This window comes from Strix aluco, chromosome 22 (genome assembly GCF_031877795.1).
Source record: "Strix aluco isolate bStrAlu1 chromosome 22, bStrAlu1.hap1, whole genome shotgun sequence".
Lineage (NCBI taxonomy): Eukaryota > Metazoa > Chordata > Aves > Strigiformes > Strigidae > Strix > Strix aluco.
Window position 1 is genome coordinate 5,161,160 of NC_133952.1, and position 18,257 is coordinate 5,179,416.

The following is an 18,257-nucleotide window of genomic DNA, read 5'->3' on the forward strand; positions in this document are numbered from 1 at the left end:
GACAAAAGACCCCATCTAAATAAAAGCTTCTTAAAAAAAGGAGAGAAAAGTTCCATCAGTGAAAGACGTAAATTATGCTGTCTATACTGTGTATCCTTTCATTTCTAAAATACTAGATAGATTTCAAAAGGATAGCTATTAAAGCAAAATACATTCTAAAAACCACATTTTCTGGTTTACTCTACTCCAGCCCTAGTTTACAATTAGATGAGCTTACTTATTTACAGGGTATTTATGCCCTGTAAGTGCAATCTAAATTATGACTGATCATGCCAATTTTCTGTTTATACTCACTTAGTCTGTGACTACTATGTGACACAGATTAATGTTGCAATCGGCCATCCAAATTTAAGACTACTTCCACTCCACTCAGTTTAATAGCAGTTCTCACTGAAGCTCAAGTCTAGCTATAAAAGCCCAAGATATAGATATGATAGATAAAACATAGGTGTTCTACTCCATTAAATACAGGATTCCTCAAAACACTGGGTCACCTTCTCTGCTGACAAATGCAGGTCCAACCCCACTGTTGCCAGAACTAGCCATGCCACCATGAACTGGAACTGAATCTAGCCAACATTTCGGTCTAAAGGTTGGTTTATAAACCATTACTAATTCGAAAAGAATTCAATATCATCCTTTTAGCACACATATTTCTTAATTTTTATAATTCAAAGCACTAACAAGATGGAAACAGGATCACCTTTTTCCTAGGAATTATTCTGATCTTTCCTGTATTATCACCATCCTTTTCTTTCCAGCAACAGACTTACTGTGATGGCAGATACCACATTTTACACATCAGTTCAGAAACATGCCTAAAACTTAAGTAAGACACATTGTCAAAAAAATACCCTGTCACTAAAACCAGCACAAAATCTGTTTGTCCTGAAGATACACCTATCACCTTAGCAATACAGGTAGAGATCTCTGCTTAACCTCTTTTTAATGTCATTTGCTGGAGAGTTAGCATAAAGCACTGTGGCATTTGGTTATTGCACTTTGCTCTCATTTAAGGAAAAATAAATTTATCACTTAGAAAAAACAGATAATTTGTGGAGTTTAAGCAGCAAAATGGTAGCTTTCTTCTCTTGATACATTTCTGCCCCACCTTATGGGAAGGAGAACTGACTGTATCTGTGACTGGCAAGTCACACTTTCTCTGAGGGGTGCCAGATAATAATAGCACATCAACACACTCGCAGCCAAATGCTCCTTTTGCCAACGAGATTTCGTAATGCTTCCTCCACTTCTGAAGCTCTCCAAAGAAAGGAAGTGCTAACTCCCTGTTAAAACATGTAGTCCAAAGGACCCAAAACTGTCTAACGTTTGAACTCTTTTTGCACAGAAATAGGGAAATTACTTTTTTTTTTTCATTAAATTATGGGGGTTTTGCCTTTTTTTTCCCTACAGCTAGAAGCTGTATACTTTTCTCTAGCTAGTGGTAAAATAAAGGGAATGGGTATGAAATTCAATTAAGAAATGCCCTTTTTTTCTTCCTGTTGCAATATCATCAGATTAGCACCTGAATATATACCAAGGGTAGAGCAGATCTGAAATGCACATTTCTGAAGCTGAAAAAATTTGCAGTGAAATACAGGCTCAGCTCAGACAAAATGCTACCAAGTACTGAATTAAAGTGTGAAGCAGCCAGTACTTTAAGAACAAGATCCCCAATACTGATTTTACAAAAAAAAATAGTTTATCAGGAAGTCAAATGCACATCTGGAGTCCCAAGTAGTTTCTCCACACTCAAAGCTAAAAATTCAACAATATAAGATTTTAAATCCTCTTAACACCCTGAGATTATTCAGGATTCTAACTTCTGTGTGGAGGCACAGACCCTCCCCTCTCCACAGCACCACCATCTGATAAATAGACCAAGCAACACTTGCACTGATCACGTAAGCAGAGCTTTCTCCCCCTTTTCAAACTTGTTTCTACTTGCAAGCTATTTCATGCCATTTCAGAAATACTGGGAAATAACGGTATCATGTAGTTATACACCCAGAGCTAAAGCAAAAGGTCACAGAAAGGGCTTCTCATTGCCATTTCCTAGCAATTCCCTGTCATTTCAATATGCAAGGTTAGATGACTGCAGAAGCCTCCCTACAGGGCTTCCATTGTTTGTCAGTCAAGGCTGGGACACAATGGCACTCATTCATCTGCACAGCAAACAAGCAGCGGAGGGCCAACGATCAGCGTACAGTCTCATTTTGGTTCTTCTGCAAACAGTTTGTAGAAAGATGGCATTTCAAATAAACTATGTCAATTTTTCAAAGCTTCAATGCATTCCTAGTACAAACTACTTAGTAGGGAGTCCAGACAAAAATTAGGACAACTTGAGAGCAACGTGAAGAATCACCCAAGAAAACACTCGCTCATTAGGACTGCTCCTGAAAAAGATCTGCTTGCTACAGCCACATGCGAAAAGATTATGTTTAATAGTTAGAGAAATACACATTCAGAAAAGTTCAAAGTAGCTGATTCTTTCCAAAGACAGTCATACCATGCTTTTGTTTTTAGAGTACCACTTAGTGTTCAGCCTCAGAGCTTATATTACTAAGGGGTACAGACACCAAGGTTCCAAAGTGCACTTAAGGCTGTTTACTTCATATCTTCTGGTTAAGAACCCAAGAGGTTTACGGTTTGGATTTTTTTTTTTTTTGGGTTTTTTTTTGAACATATTAAAAATAGAAAAAACAAACGCAGTATGACAGAAGTCCAATGCAGCTGATAACTGGAGAGACACAAGCCTCACGCACCTCTTCATTGTTTTGCCTTTTCTACTTCAAAACTTGCTAGAGCAAAGACTTTGTCTCCTGATCCTGTGAAAGGAAAAAATATTTTCAGTAAGTATTAGTAGAAATTGTGAATTTCCTTATATACAATTTAAATCAAGCATAACATTTGAGATCAAAAGAAATCAAACCTATATTTTGAAAACTAGAACACGTGAGCTAATTTATATTAAAAAAAAAAAGAGAGACATATACTGGCTTGACAGGTCTGAAACCAGCCATGTTGTACTGAGTCTGGCTGGGATGGAGTTAACTTTCCCCACAGCAGCTCTCATAGTGCTGTGCTTTTATTTGTAGCTAGAATGGTGTTGATAACACAGGGATGTTTTGGTGTGCAGTGTTGCCACAGCATCAGGCCGTCTCACCCCCACAGGCCTGTAGGCTTGGGGTGGGCAAGAGGCTGGGAGGGGACACAGCCAGGACAGCTGACCCGAACTGACCAGAGGGACAGTCCATACTGCACAACACCACGCTCAGCAATAAAAGCCAGGAGAAAGGAGGAGGTGAGGAATTTGCTACTAAGGCATTCATCTTCCGACGGAACTGCTACACGTACTGAGGCCCTACTTTCCAGGAAGTGGCTGGACACTGCCTGCTGATGGAAGTAAAGAATACATCTCATTTTCCTCTGCTTCTGTGCACAGCCTTTGCTTTTCTTTATTAAACTTCCTCTATCTCAACCCCTGACTTTTTAATTTTATTTTCTCCCCCTGTCCTGCTGAGGGGGAGAATGAGAGAGCGGCTTGGTGGGCACCTGGTGGCCAGCCAAGGTCAACCCAGCACACACAGAAAGCTTCTAACAAAGGCTCTTTTTGAACAAAAGGGTTCACACCTTGCTCACACTCTCAGGAAGAGGAGTACTGAAAGGCCGGTCACAGAGACAGTTTATTTGTACCTTGACCTAGTCTGGCACGTTCCTGCCATTTCACAGTTTTAACAGTAATGCTAGAATGAACTGTTGTGCTTATTTAATGCATATTATAACTGAACTTTTGGTCTTGTCAATATGATTAGTCGTGACAGTTGTGGCAAGAACTCAGCTTTATAGCTGTTTGTTGACAGTGTACCAATAATTGCCAAGTTCTCTGCATCAAGCAGACAAAAGGGCTCTCCTGAAGAGAGTTATTAACGCAAAAAAGCTCTGTGTTTAACTGTAAGAGCAGTATCTCTGCTTGAGACAGACCATTCAAGCCCTCAGCATTACAGGCAACACTTGGCATTTTATGGCCATTTGGCACTGGATTTGATACACTGTCCATGAAGAAAAAGTAATGTATCAGAGTTTCATTGTTAATACAACAGAAAAACGTACATCAAAATTTAATGGCATGAATCTTTTGTTTGTATTTTCTCTTTCTTAGGGGACATCACAGGTATTTCTATTTATCAGTGTTCAATGAGGCAAAGGAATTGGAAGTAATGAGAATGAAAACTTACCAAGGTCAGTGGAGACTCTCTCAAATTGGCTCAGAGCTGTACCAGCATTTGCTGACAAGAACATCTCATCATCTGGAGTGAGCTAAATCAAAAAAAGGCCACAACTGCGAACTTGGTACCTTAACTGTGCATATTCCCACCACTGTAATTCCCACCACCTACATGGGCATATACATGAACCATGACAGCTTACAGCAATCGTCAATTCGCAGTTTTTAAGCAGCGGTGTTATCCAACGCATTAAAAGCCAAAGTAGAAGTGCAAGCTACTCCCCCTATCACTGAATTTTTTCTCAACGGTGCCTGTCAGCCCAGGAAGGACAGCATATGCAACATCAGATGTGCCTCCACATGCACCACTGTTTCAAGCTGACCTTCAGTGGTAACTTTTGATGAAAATGTCACACAGTACCTCTGTATCAAAACTGTACAAAGGATGTCAATTACTTTTTTGTCATGTGGTGAATGTAGTGATGAGCTAAGATCTAAGCTCGCTTCGTACTGTCTACTGCAGAAAGCAAAAATATGCAGTCACTACCAGGTTTGACCATGTTAAGACTCAGTGACCTAGAAATGGTTCTCTTCCTTTAAAGTGACATTTGCACATGTATATTTTGCTTTTATGTATGTGCTCTGATGCCTTGTGACAGATGCCCATAAAATATTTACAATAATGAAGTAGTAACCTACATTTGGAAGGTTCAGATATTCTAAGTTAAAACTCACTCATTTAAGTAGCCTCGGATATAGATCCTTATTAAAGCAAAGCATAAGTGTGTCAAACTGTCCACAGTGTTTGCGTTAGTTTATTAAAAATATAAAGATCAGGTACAGGCATTCAGAATTATGTTGGAACGAAGGAAAAAGTATTAATTACCTGCCTTTGCTGCGCTCTGTAAGCAAGCTTCTAACTACTTAACGTTTTACAGTATTGTGCAGACAAGCATGTAATATTTACCATCATTTTTCACATTCAGAACAGATGTGGAACTACTATCCTAGCAAGTCCTTTGTGAAGTAGGTTACTGATCGTTTTGAAAGACCAAGAGGTTATGTCAAGATGTGGTGAAGTGGCTTGTCTGAAGTGATCCAAGGAACTCATGCCAGGAGGATTAGATATCTTCATGCATTCAGTTCACAAGCTTAACTAGCCTTTTAACCAATTTCCAGAACATTTTTTTCTCTGACAGTCAAGCAAAAAAAATATTCTGAGGGAAAGCATTTTCTAATATCATCTACTTGGAATGCAGCTCCTTTAAGTACTGCACTTGATCTTTTCCATTACATTCCCTCATTTCCTAAGAAAGTTGAAGTACAGAGATACACAGCGACCCATTTTCTTCATCTGCCGTCAACAAAACGACGTAACAACTTCTCTTCCTCCCTCTAGTGGCAAAAACCAGGGATTCTTCTGCAACTGGTGTACCCATTGGGGAAACAGTTTATCGCTCATCTCTCCAATTTATTTATCTTACATCAAGAGGTAGGTATTATTACCAATATAAAAGTTAGTAAAGCTCAATGTATGTCAAAAGTCTTGGAGAGTTCCTACCAGGCGGTAGTTAGCCAGTAAAAGACTTGTTTCGTAACTTTTATAAATACCATCAACTTGTACCAGCTTATATGCGATTCATTCATATGACCCACCAAAAAAAAACATTTTAAAGTAGAAACAGCCTTATATAAATGTACAATACTATTTGATATATGTTCAGTAGTGAGTGCTTCAGAAAGCTTAACATTGAAATGGAAAGACATTTATGTACCACAAAAGCAAGCTGCATTTTATCATTTGCTCATAAACAGAAGTTGTAATTTCTTATTTTAATGATTTCAAATTCCTCTTCAATAGACAGACAGAAATCACTACTCACCTATCATACCAACACCTTACCTTCTCACCAAGCTTCCTGAGGGCAGTCAGGATTTCCACTTTCTGTTGTGTGTACAGGTCTCGTCCCAACTTCCCAACCATTAAGTCTCGGTCCATCTGCATACCAGGCAGGAAAGCAAGTCAAAACCTGTAAGTTTCCCATTAGTCTCACTCAACACAACAGCATGAGAAATGCAACAGCCTAAAAGTATCATCAGTAAGCATGGTACCCACAGAAGTAAGGGACAGAGCTACCTGTAATTTAAAAGATGGCTATGAAGTTTTTCTGAACATTCTGCCAATTCTCTTTGCACCTAACCTTAGCATTCTTGATTTCTCCAAACCTGAATCTCTTTTAATCAAAGACTGCTATTCATCCAAAATTATGGATTCATTTATCACTGATACATGAGGGAGTCATATTTAATTTCACTTTATCTGGATCTCAAGTTCAGCCTAGATCGAGTGCACTCTCCAGACCCCTCAGTATAATTACAGATTCATACTCTTCAGATTTTTTTATCTGCAGTTACACTCAGTTCACTACCTGTTAATTACATCTTTGCTTTGAAGCAGCAGGATAGAAGACATTTCAAGAAATACACATTGTTGTCCCCATTACCTCAGTAAACATTTAAAACTGAACAAATTCTGAAAGAGAACTTTTCTATCTCCATATGATGCTGCCACCAAGCTTTCTAACACACTTGGTGCTCTCCTTGCAATCATTACATATTTAAATCAGTCTAGCTCAAATAAACAGTTTTTACAGTAAAACAGAAACTTTCACCTCTGCCAGCTTTGTCCTCAATTGCCTTGGTTGTTTCTTCGCAAACATTCTAATTACTTCTGGAGTTTTAAATGCTTGGCTGATGGCTGCTTGTATTGCCTACAAGGAAAAGGGCAAGAATGACCAGAACTAAGAGCAGTCAATAGCTGCATGACAAGATTAATGAAGGCTGGAAAGCATCATGAGTATCCTCTGCATCATTTGATACTGATAGAAGTGAGATGAAATTAATACGTAACCTTTATGCAGGGCTTGAAAAATCCACTAATTAGTACAATTACACTGAGATAGAGCTGTGAAACTTCTCATTACAGTCCAGGTCTTAATTTCTAATAATTTCCAACATCTTCCTGATATTAGCAGATGTGGATGTGCTATGCTATCTTTAGCAGTTTTTATGCTCGCACTGACAATTACAGCTCTTCTAAGGGTAACCACAACATAAATGATGAGGTAAGTCTGCTACTGTTATTCAAAATCCTCTGTGGAGTATCAAAACTATTATGATTAAATCTCACCACAGTTATGTTTGGACAAATCATGATCTCTCTGGAAACAAAACCCTAAAACATAGGACTCAGAACAAATCATGCTCTAATTAAACATTTGAAAAGAGAGAAAATAGATTAAAAGTTTGGAAGTCAGCATAAAATAAGGCCAATTTACTAAAAGAACTTAAAGGTTACACAGTCGCTCCTACAGCCTTTTCATCTGGACTAGTATGAATCTGAAAATAAATCAGCAATAAAGCACAGAAAATGCTAACTTTATGCTTTCTAACACAGCATGAGCTTTATTTCTCATGATACATAGTGTCCTGGATTGTCCCTCATACTCTTTCTATTAATTTGTATTATTTTATATTCTTTTTTAATATTTAAGATATGTTTACTCCCTGCAATTTCCCTGAAATTTTTTTTTGGAAAGTGTTATGGTTTTAATTCTTCAACATTTATTTTTTCCTTTTAAAATGAAGAGGCCTAATGAAATTTTTTATAGGTATACATATATTAAATAATAAAAACATTAAATACATAGATCTAGCTTTCACACATGCCCATCCAAAATTTATAACGAACCACTTGTATCTATTTACTGTTACATTGAGTCCAGGCAGAACCTGAACTATTTTTAGTAACACATTCTCCTTACCAGTTGCATCCCGCTGAGCTCATCCACCAAAGTCATGTCTCCAGACATAATCTTCTTCAGGGAGTCATTGATCTCACTCAGCTGTTCTAGAGTTTCTTTTTTGGTCTCCTCATACTCATCTGCATCTAGCTCCTCTCTAAAGAGAATCCAATAAGACATGTTAATTCATAGAATTAAACCTGAGATGTAACATGGAGAAAAGGAGATCAGGGAATATCATGAAGAATGCTTCCTCAGATGGCAATGGAAACACTCATATCACTTCAGATTATTCTGCTCTAGCCCTCTTAGCTGTTATTTAGCTAATGCATATGCATTTTCCTTGGGTTTGCACCACCTCCTAGCTGCCCATGCACTTGTGTTGTTTGTATTATGTCACTTGCAGTAAAAAGGCCCCAACAACTATGAGATACTCAACACTTGGTGCAATATTTAAAAGTGTATTTTGGATCTCAACAAAACTACGCATGGGATTGTCTTGCTCAAAGCTATGGTGAATGAAATTACCTGAGAAGCCCATCTCTTCACCCAAAAACCAACAAGTTATTCAGGAATAACTGATCCTGCTGTCTAAACCTTGCCCCATTCAAAGAATGGCACTACAAACCTTAGCAGTTATCATTGTTCTTGAAAAAAAAAATATATTCTGCTTGGACAAGTTATAGTCAGAGAAAGCATCTAAAACCACACAGGATGTTTAAGTGCAAGTACTGAAACAGAAAAAAAGCCTTTTCTGTAGTAATTCAGTCTATCTCAATCTTTATTAGCCCACAAAACACTAACAGAAAAATCACATGAAACAAATCACATTAGACAAACTAAAAAACAACCAAAAAAACCAAACCCAAACATCTGTAATTATAAGACAAAACAGACACAAAAGCTATTTGCTAACTGCTATTAAAAAAAGCCCATATAAAAATTGTGTATTCTGTGAACACCTATTAAAAAAGTCACACTGAAGTATAAAGTTTCAAAGAAAACAGTAATGAGTATTTCTGCCTGCATTTTCCTCAAGAAGATGATAAATAGTATCATATTAATAAAAGGAAGGGGTTTTTAAAGGAATTTTTACTACCTAACACAAACATCCTACCTAATTGAAAAAATATAAAGCCACAGCAAAACACAAAATAAAACAAAAAACCCACAAGATTCCTGAGAGATACCACCTTCTTCTGCCAACCACTTAAGAAACATGTTACCATATAAGAGGAAAGCATCTATTTTTATTACCTGCATTCCTCCAGATCTTGAAGCTGCTGCATTAACCTATCCAACTGCTCTTCCAAGTTTTGTTTTAGTTTACTGGTCTCTGTTGTTCCTCTTGAAGCCATTTTCTGTTTTCACATGAAAATTTTAAGTTGTTACATGACACTCCTAGGAGAAAGAACATTTTGTTGAGTATCAACAACTTAAAGTTTATTTTTGAATATTCCAGGTATCAAGAAAATTATGCAGTAGCTTGATGACTGAATGTCTAATCAAAACACTTGGAGATCCTTACAGGGGAAGTACAAAAACGTTAGGCTGTGTCTAGAGGATTGTAACCTTTGTAGCAAGAGGAGGGTCACCAAGATAATAACTCAAACAGCCACAGCACGTGAAAACTAACAAGTTTCAAACCAAGCAGCAATTACTGAAACACTGAGGCCCCGCTATACGAAACAACAGATTCTCCTCTTCAACGGCACCATCTAAGAGACAACTACCTGGATGCAGGTGTCTGAAGCATGCGAACACCTTAGATAGAATCATTAGCCGTAGAAAACTAGAGGAAATCCGTGCTTCCTCGGGTATCATTAGGAGTAGACAGCTAGCCGGCGGCAGCGATCAATGGGCTAATCCTGGGGACACGCACCGGCCCAACAGCCCTCGACCAGCGAGTGCCGGGGGGCTGCACTGATGTCAACGGCTCCAGCAGCCGGAAGACAGACAAGGAAACGCCATCCTCCCCGCTGGAAAGGTGCGAGAGAAGAGGGCGGGCGGGAGGGAGGGCTGGGGGGGGGAGGTAAGAACCGAGAAGAAGGACCTTGGGCACTCGCCGAGTCCGGCCTGCCTATCCCCGAGGCCAGGCTCCGGCGCGGCTCTCCCTCCTTCGCACCCACAGCTGGCGGAGGCGAGTCCGCCCAGACCCGCTCCTGCGGGCAGAGCCGTACGCAGAGAAAGACGATGGCGGCCGCCCTCCCCGCCCACCTGGTCCGCGGCCGCCGCCCTGGGCCGCCCGCCCGGGCCCCCCGCCGCCTCACCTGGGGCAGGCCGCGGCGGGCGGGCGCGCAGCGCGGACCGAGGGGTGGCGGGCCGCGTCCCACAAGCGCCGCTTCCGGCGCGCCTGGGCCAATGAGAACGCGCCACCGCCGCGCCTGGGCCAATCAGGGCGCGCCTCCGCCCCGCCCAGTGCGGCCCCTCAGCGCGGAGCTGCCGGCGCGGCCCCGGGCGGTAAGCGCGGGTGGCGGGGCGGGGCGGCGCGGCCAGGCCTGGCGCGGCCCGGCCCGGCCCGGCGGGGGGTGTTGTGGCGGCGGGGAACTCGCTGGGCTGGGGCCTGATCCTGCGCCCCGCGCGTGCGGGGCCGCAGCAGCGTGCAGGCCTGGCGCGGCGTGCAGCTGTGGGGAGGAGGTTGCTGAAACGGACCCAAAACTGGAGCGCTCAGCATGCGGAGCTCCCAGGCACTGCCTGCACGCCGCACACTTAGCGGTTAATGGTTTTATACGCTACAGCTACCTAAGCATGGTTAATAAGTATTGACCTCTAGTATATGAATGAGATTGACCAAAGCGTGCTCACAATTACTTGCTTATCCACAGAAGCGAACAGGTTGGTTTTCAGAACCATCCCAAAACCTACTGTAGGCATACTTTGATGTTTTTTAGGGCAAATACATGTCCAATTCAGCTAAGCACTAGTAGGACTGCAAGTAGTACATGCTAAATATTGGTAAGATTATATATAAGCATGATGAGATTATATATGAGCATATTTCTAAAGGAATACATCACAGGATGCCTCATTTTTCCTTCTGAAGATGGGAAAATGATCCAGGATGTCCTACACTTACGGAAAATCTGCGTGAAAGCCATTTTACTCTGTTTCCCCATCTTAAGTCTCCGTAGAGAGGTTTTACTAATACTTCATTTAGTATTTGGCATAAGATAGCATTATTTTAAGACTGTTCTCAGTTTTGTGAGACTAAACACCTGCATACAGATCTCCTTCACCTCTGTATAGCAGGAGCTGGGCTGCTAGTTTGGATCTTACGGTCAAACTGCAATAATTAGAATTGTGTCGAGCAGTGCCAAATTATACGTAATTCATCAGAACTCCCTATGCTATCATACAATAAGAATAGGCATAGTTCCATATACAGCTCAGGCAGTGGCTGGGCTTTAATCATCACTGAAACTTAGTCTTCTTTTTCTTTCCCGGGATGTGCAAATTGCATAGCTTTCCCCAAAAAGTTAGAGCTATGTGAAGGTCATTTCATACAAAGCAGGTCCCAGCTCTGACGGTGCTGTGCTAGTTATAAGGATGACATAAGAGTGAAGGTAATCGTGGGATGATACCTCTTTGTCATTTCCTTCGCTCTCCTCATCAACCATGCAGCTGTTTTCTGTGAAAACAAGTGTTAGACAGAGGATGTCAATGCAAATTAGGAGACTGGGGGGGTATGTGCATACTTATTAAATTACATTTATATTCTCAATTTCTATGCAGATATGAAGCTCTACAAGGTGAGTTTATGATGCAATAATTGCCTGTTTCTGAAGATGGTAAAATTAGCTAGCAGCATGAAAAAGGACATTTGACTAGCTCCAGAAAAGGCACTATATATTTTCATCTTAAAATTTTCTATTACTTTTGCCCCTTTTTTTTTTTAAAGGAGAAAATCAACCCTTTTCAAATTTGCAGCATGAGTCACTTTCTTTAGAAAGTAGGGCTTTATGCATTACAAAGGCAAGCCTAACTCCTTTCCTTGCCGGTTCCCATAGTAACTCTTCTAGCTGATGCCCCTGCGAAGACTGCATTCCAAGTAACACCAAACCCTTCAAATGCTGAACTACTCCACAGTAATAAAGAATATTTTAAAAGTTTGTGAAGGTCTTGAAAGCACAGAAAAGTACTAACACTTGCAAAATGTGAAGCTTTGCAAGGCTTCCTTTTATTCAAGGGTTATTTGATGTTAGTACATACTAGCTGTTACAAGATTTAGCTGTGATGGTATCTCAGCACTGTGAGGGCTGCAAACATCACTCAGTTTCTTTGTAAAGGAGACAAAATCTGAGGGTGACCTTGTGGTATTTTTCCAGGCAGTGATGTTGCTGTAGAAACAATGGCAGATTATTCAGTGCTCGACACAGATGTCTCAGACATCTCACAAACAGCAACAGTGGGAGAATGGCCCATAACATATTCCAGTTTTCATTTGTTAAGGGCCAGGCTAGGGGAAACCATTTTGGCAAACCAGAATATTCTCATGAAAGAAAAGAACACTGAGAAGCAAAAATCCATGTAGCACATGTGAGGAGAAATGAAAAGGATAAATAATGAGATTTCCTTATTTTCACCTATCCTTAAGCAGCTTTCTGAAAGTGAAGTTCAAAATTGGAACAGTGATATTGTATTTTTAAAAAGAAAAAAAAATTATATTTAATTGCAGCTTTAGCTAAACTTTTTAAAATTCACTATTCTATCATCTGTTCCACTGGTACACCTACCACTTACTTTCTGCAACACAAACTTGATTCGTTGTTTTCATATTTAATCCATAGTACTCTCTTCCCACATACCAAGAGCATGTAAAATATACAGAAATCCTGAACAAAGAAATGTTAACCCTCCTCTCCTCCCAAATTTAATACAATACAATGTTAGTTTTATAGATTTTGCTGGAAAGACTCACTGCAATTTAGAGTAGCAGCACTGGGAACTGCCGTAGGATGTTCTATTCCCCCTGTAAGCACTAGAGGTAAGCAAGTTACTTATAAGAAAGTTCCCTGCAGATGTCTCTTGGCAGTTGATTGGCATTGGCATCTTAAAAAGACTGTGAAGTTCTAATAAAGTTTGTCCTGCAAATCAAGAATTTTTTCTGCATGAGCTGCTTTTCTTCAGAGCGGACAATACACTGTCCTCTTTAGGCAAGCAGCCTGTTTTCAGTGATTTAATTTTTAAAGATGTTTCCTCTTGCATATAGGAGGGAATCGCAGCTGCTTTGGTAATACATGGGCAAGGCAAATTTGGGTTCACTTGTCTTTTACATATGTCTTCTCCCCAGCACACTCACTTTTCTCTACATCCTTGATTTCTGAAGCCTCACAGAAGAATTATCCTCCTTTCTGCAACATTATCCTCCTGTTGTCTCGGCTCCTTGCATTGTACCTCTATCCAGGGATAACCAGAAAGAACTAGAAGTGTGGTTTTAATCTTTTTAAAACTGGATAATGGAGTATCACATGAACAATCACAGGCCAAATGTTGATAGAAGAAAAATACAGTGTTCAATTTGATCTTGAAATCTGCTTATTGGCAGCACAAATAAGTAAGAATAACTACTTTTTCATCTTGTCTCTTCTTGTAGAGGCTGGTAACTAGCACCAACATTCTCCACTTGGCTCTGTAGCTGCGAGGAATGGCTACGGAAGATCCAGACAAGAAGACTGAAGTCGTACTGCTGGCCTGCGGGTCCTTCAATCCCATTACCAACATGCACCTAAGGCTGTTTGAGCTGGCTAGAGACTACTTTCATGAAACAGGTAGGATGGTAATTTGTATTGTTTGGAACAGCTCTGATAACTAGACACAATGTTAAGGTGACTACTTTGTGTATATGAATGCCTGTTTGACAGTGACAAATATTTTTGGGAATACTAATTACATATTGACGTTAGTATGTGTGTATGTATCATACAGAATCATGTAGGTCAAATACATGAGAGAAAAGTCATGTATGTGTTGCTTATTACTAATTTTAATGAGCTAAAGCATGAGTTTTATAGCTTTTCTCTATAGAAATATATCTTTGTAATATATCTTACTAAATCTTTAACTGTGCTGCCTTGCACAATGGCAGAAGTGCACAGTACTTTTCCACTGGGCTGACTATCAGAGCTGGCACTGGTGTTCGTAGAGATTGCACTGAGTAATGGTTATGTAATAGTTTAAATACAATACGGTGGAAGTAACATCTGCTCAACCGCTTTTCATGTTCTTGTGTGATATGTTTTTTTCCACAGGAAAATACAAAGTAATCAAAGGAATAATTTCACCAGTAGGTGATGCATATAAGAAGAAAGGTCTGATCAGTGCGAATCACCGAGTAACTATGGCAAAACTAGCTACAAAAAACTCAGACTGGGTGGAAGTTGATGACTGGGAAAGCAGCCAGAGTGAGTGGTTGGAAACACTAAAAGTTTTAAGGTATTCTTCAGCCAAACCCTAAAAAGTCTCAAGAATGTATAGAAGGATAAGGAATTGTGTTAGCTCTAACAAGTTAGAATACTTAGCAGGCTAACCCCAAATCATATGAATAGACTCAGTGAATTCAGAAGTTCTATTTATGTGAGCATTGTAAATGAAGGATTACACCATTAGTCCTAAACATACAAAAAATGAGCCTGTGAACAGTTTTTAAGATATATTGTTTCTTAGGCTTTATTCAGTTTTTGTGCTGAAAAGGTATTAATGAGGAAGGACAAGAGACTAGAATAGGGTAGACACATGCTACACAAGCTTCCTTCATTTGATTCTGATTGCTCTGCTGCCCATTTGTGTGCTTAAAGGCTAGCATGAGAATTGTCTGAGGGAGTATCTTGGTTTAAGTTTTACGTTTTTTACTCTTTCTGTCACAGCTACTTCACTGAGGTTCTCCTTTGTAAAATGAATTTTTATTAAAAAAGAAACAAACCAACCTTGTAGTTGTTGCTTTGAAATCTTTGCACTTTCACCATCTTATGACCCAGCTCCCACAAGTCCCTGTTCCAGCAGATCAGTTCGCAGATGGATTGTATGTGAAAGTACTGCAGGAGGAAGTGGTGATAGATTATTTAGTAGGCCATACTTTTCCTTATATTCTCCTACATCTTTAAAATACCTAAAATACATCTGTTTTGCAGGTACCATCATCAAAAGCTTTTATCTCCTGAGCCCACTAATAGTCTGCAGAATGCTATACCTTTAACAAAGCCAGGACGGAAGAGGAAACAGGAACCAAATAGGCATGATCCTGTTAAAAAGAAAAATCAGAGTCCAGATATAAAAAGTTAAGTCTGTTTGCAAATTAAATGCTTAAATGTACTTGCTATTTCAAGGGAATTGCGCTGATGAGTAACTGTTTTTATGCTAGTTCTTGGTTCTGATTTCACCGAATAAGTTTATTTCCTTAGATCCCACAGCATAAAGCAGTAGGCTTCGTAACAAGATGACTGTAAGGGTAAAATATATAGGATATTAAAAATACTCAAGATAATACAAATTTGAACTGAGAAAGGTCTGAGCTATCCATTTTACCTACAGAACTTTGCTAAACAGTAGTTGCAGCTCAGAATTTTGGATCATATTATAAATTGTTGAAGAAAGAAAGGACAGGATTAAGTCCTGAAATTCCAAATGTAGCTGGGTACAGGATCATTTTAAATTGTAATTTAAAACTTCATACAACAGACATAGCATGGCTTTGTAATTTTATGTAGCGTTTATTTTGCTTATTGCTTTTAGATCTTAATTTTAGTTCTTTAGCTTAACACGTACAATTATATGTATTTATAGCAATTTGAACAGCCTTGTGTAGTGACCATCTTAATCCTCTTTATTAGCAAATCTTGACTTCTGCCTGACTTATTCCCTTGAACCTTTCCAAACTACTGTTTAATTGATAGTGTTTTAAAGTAAATGTCTTCAAAGACCCAACAGCATCAGGCATGGTTTTTTCATATTCTGTTGACACATGTTTTACTACATTCCTACCACCCTGTGACATTACTGGAAGCTGCACATCTGTAGCACTCTCAGTTTTGCTTCCATTACTTTAAGGTGGTTTCTGTGTGCATGCTTCTCTAGATTCCCTATAAAACATAGTGTGGAAGAGAGTCCCCTGAAGTCAGGTCACACAGTCTGTGGGGGGTTTTTTCAGTCATATTTTCTTTCCTTTTACATAATCCCCTCTGCACCCTGTCCTGTAAAAGCTAGCTCCTCTTCTGTAACTCTGTGGAATGTCAGATAAACTTTTAACAGCATTACATTAGCCTTTCATACTTAGCTATTCGGGAATTTTCTCTGTATTTTCTTTTACTTTGATCCTCGCAGTGATTGATTCACCCCAAGGCTAAATGACCATATTAGAATTTATTTTCCAGTCCTTTTGAACGAAGAGACTCCCATAACCTTTTTTTTCAGAAAACTCCTGTATTGAGGCTACTAATTATAAACTATATACTCTGAATGTTTTTAAATTTCATTCCATTGTCGCATGTTAACCAAAGATACAGAGAAGTAGCCTAGAAATTAAACATTCCCTTCAAGTTAGCTAAAATCTGGTGGCCTAAACCGAGCCCTGTTTCTCACTTATTTTTCTTTTTAAGGTGTCCCACAGGTTAAACTGCTTTGTGGAAGTGACATGCTGGAATCTTTTGGGATCCCCAATCTGTGGAAGTTGGAGGACATCACTGAAATTGTGGAAAATCATGGCCTTGTGTGCATCAGTAGGGCTGGAAACAGCGTTCAGAAATTCGTCTATGAATCTGATATTTTGTGGAGGCATAAGAATAACATTCACCTTGTGGAAGAATGGATCACAAATGACATTTCCTCCACCAAGATTAGGAGAGCACTGCGGAGGGGCCAGAGCATTCGTTACCTAGTGCCTGATGTAGTTCAAGCATACATAGAAAAAAATAATCTGTATAGTCCAGAGAGTGAAGACAGGAATGCTGGGGTTGTCTTGGCTCCCTTACAGAAACATGCAAGTGATTCCAAGAACTAACAGGCACTATACAACTAATTTACTTTCTGCTGTGAAAAAAGATACAGTTCAGTACAGGAAAATGTGTTTTTAGGGATTGGTTTTTTTGTTTGATTTTTTTAAGTAAATAGTGGGCTACTTCTGTGGCTTTAGTACATATGTAGTTGCTTTTGAGGTTTGGCACACTCAATAATTGGACCTACACAATCTTTTTTAAATCCAAGAGTAAGATTTTCATGTTTAAAATTTTGTCACAGTGCAATGAACTAAGTGTAAGAATTCACACTTGCATATGAAAATAGAAATTAACGAACAAAACAAATGAAAATGTTCTGATTAGTTTTAACTCAGACTGCTCTAACTGCTATTTATAAAATACTAACACATATTTTTAATAACTTACAGTGTCTTAAATGGACAGAGCCATTTAATTTCAAAATGTACCACTTAATGATAGTGAATCTATATAACTCATTTTTTAAATATTGCCAACATGCGGCACACCTCATATTTAGCTCTTTTCTGAAAGTGAAAAATGTACTCCTGGCTGAAGCGGTGCTAGATATACCATGCTTTGAGCTGCCTGCCTTTCAGATATGCAGCCTGTTTGTCTGCCATCATGCATTTTGCTCCCAGAAATGCCTTGTGCTTTACTTTTCCATTCATGTTTCTAGAGCTGTACGTTAAGCTCAGCACTGTTTCTCATAGAAAGACAGACTTACTTCAGAAACTGCATTATAGCCATTGATTTAATGGATAGAAATTAATAATAGTGTCATTGCACTGATGCTCAGACAGTTGTCCCTTTATGTCCAGTAATAAATAAGCTTTTACTTTTCAGCCAAATGTACATAGCCAGAATTGTTTTCTGTAACTGGAGTTGAGAAGAAATGGTAGGATGTTAAGACTATACGTAAGTGAAATGTTTTTCTTTGCTAGAAATCTTGTTTTGAATCTAACAGTATATTGCCTGTATTATGTGAATATAAACTAGAGAGGCACTGTGAATGTCATGGTTATAGAATTCTACCTCCCTTTATTTGCTGTCATCCCATTTTTGTTTGGATCATGTGCCTTATTAAAAATGTCAAGGTTTCCAAGATGCTAACTGATGGGTCAACAGCTTTTTCATACTGTCTCCGCAAGAAGACTCTATTCACATTTTTCAGATTAACAAATTCAGCAGAATGTGAGACTCTCGGGGCAGGAAGCCTAGATGGTGTTGGGCAAGTCTAGAACCAGGGACATGTTCCAG

At 39.3% G+C, this 18,257-nt stretch overlaps 2 protein-coding genes across 7 annotated transcripts; one reads left to right on the forward strand and one right to left on the reverse strand.

The window, feature by feature from the left end:
• Positions 1 to 2,425: 2,425 nt before the first annotated feature.
• On the reverse strand, positions 2,426 to 10,394 carry LZIC (leucine zipper and CTNNBIP1 domain containing). 4 transcript variants are annotated; one of them, XR_012626056.1, is made up of 7 exons: positions 10,085 to 10,289; positions 9,289 to 9,432; positions 8,053 to 8,188; positions 6,901 to 6,999; positions 6,132 to 6,258; positions 4,239 to 4,320; positions 2,426 to 2,828 (listed from the first exon to the last, which is right to left on the reverse strand). XR_012626056.1 is itself a non-coding variant. In XM_074847812.1 (7 exons), the coding sequence occupies exons 2-7, from the start codon at positions 9,387 to 9,389 to the stop codon at positions 2,770 to 2,772; spliced, it is 573 nt and encodes a 190-aa protein (XP_074703913.1). In that variant the 5' UTR covers positions 9,390 to 9,432; positions 10,302 to 10,394; the 3' UTR covers positions 2,426 to 2,769. The 4 variants fall into 4 exon arrangements, 3 of the variants coding, with proteins under 3 accessions (XP_074703913.1, XP_074703912.1, XP_074703914.1); XM_074847812.1 differs by lacking the exon at positions 10,085 to 10,289 and adding an exon at positions 10,302 to 10,394 and having other exon boundaries at positions 6,132 to 6,227; XM_074847811.1 differs by having other exon boundaries at positions 6,132 to 6,227; positions 10,085 to 10,285.
• On the forward strand, positions 9,765 to 18,110 carry NMNAT1 (nicotinamide nucleotide adenylyltransferase 1). 3 transcript variants are annotated; one of them, XM_074847809.1, is made up of 5 exons: positions 9,765 to 10,018; positions 13,625 to 13,799; positions 14,280 to 14,463; positions 15,159 to 15,304; positions 16,623 to 18,110. In XM_074847809.1, exons 2-5 carry the CDS (start codon positions 13,676 to 13,678, stop codon positions 17,021 to 17,023), a joined length of 855 nt encoding a protein of 284 aa, XP_074703910.1. In that variant the 5' UTR covers positions 9,765 to 10,018; positions 13,625 to 13,675; the 3' UTR covers positions 17,024 to 18,110. The 3 variants fall into 3 exon arrangements, with proteins under 3 accessions (XP_074703910.1, XP_074703909.1, XP_074703911.1); XM_074847808.1 differs by lacking the exon at positions 9,765 to 10,018 and adding an exon at positions 10,450 to 10,491; XM_074847810.1 differs by lacking the exon at positions 9,765 to 10,018 and adding an exon at positions 13,244 to 13,261.
• The last annotated feature ends 147 nt before the right edge of the window (positions 18,111 to 18,257 follow it).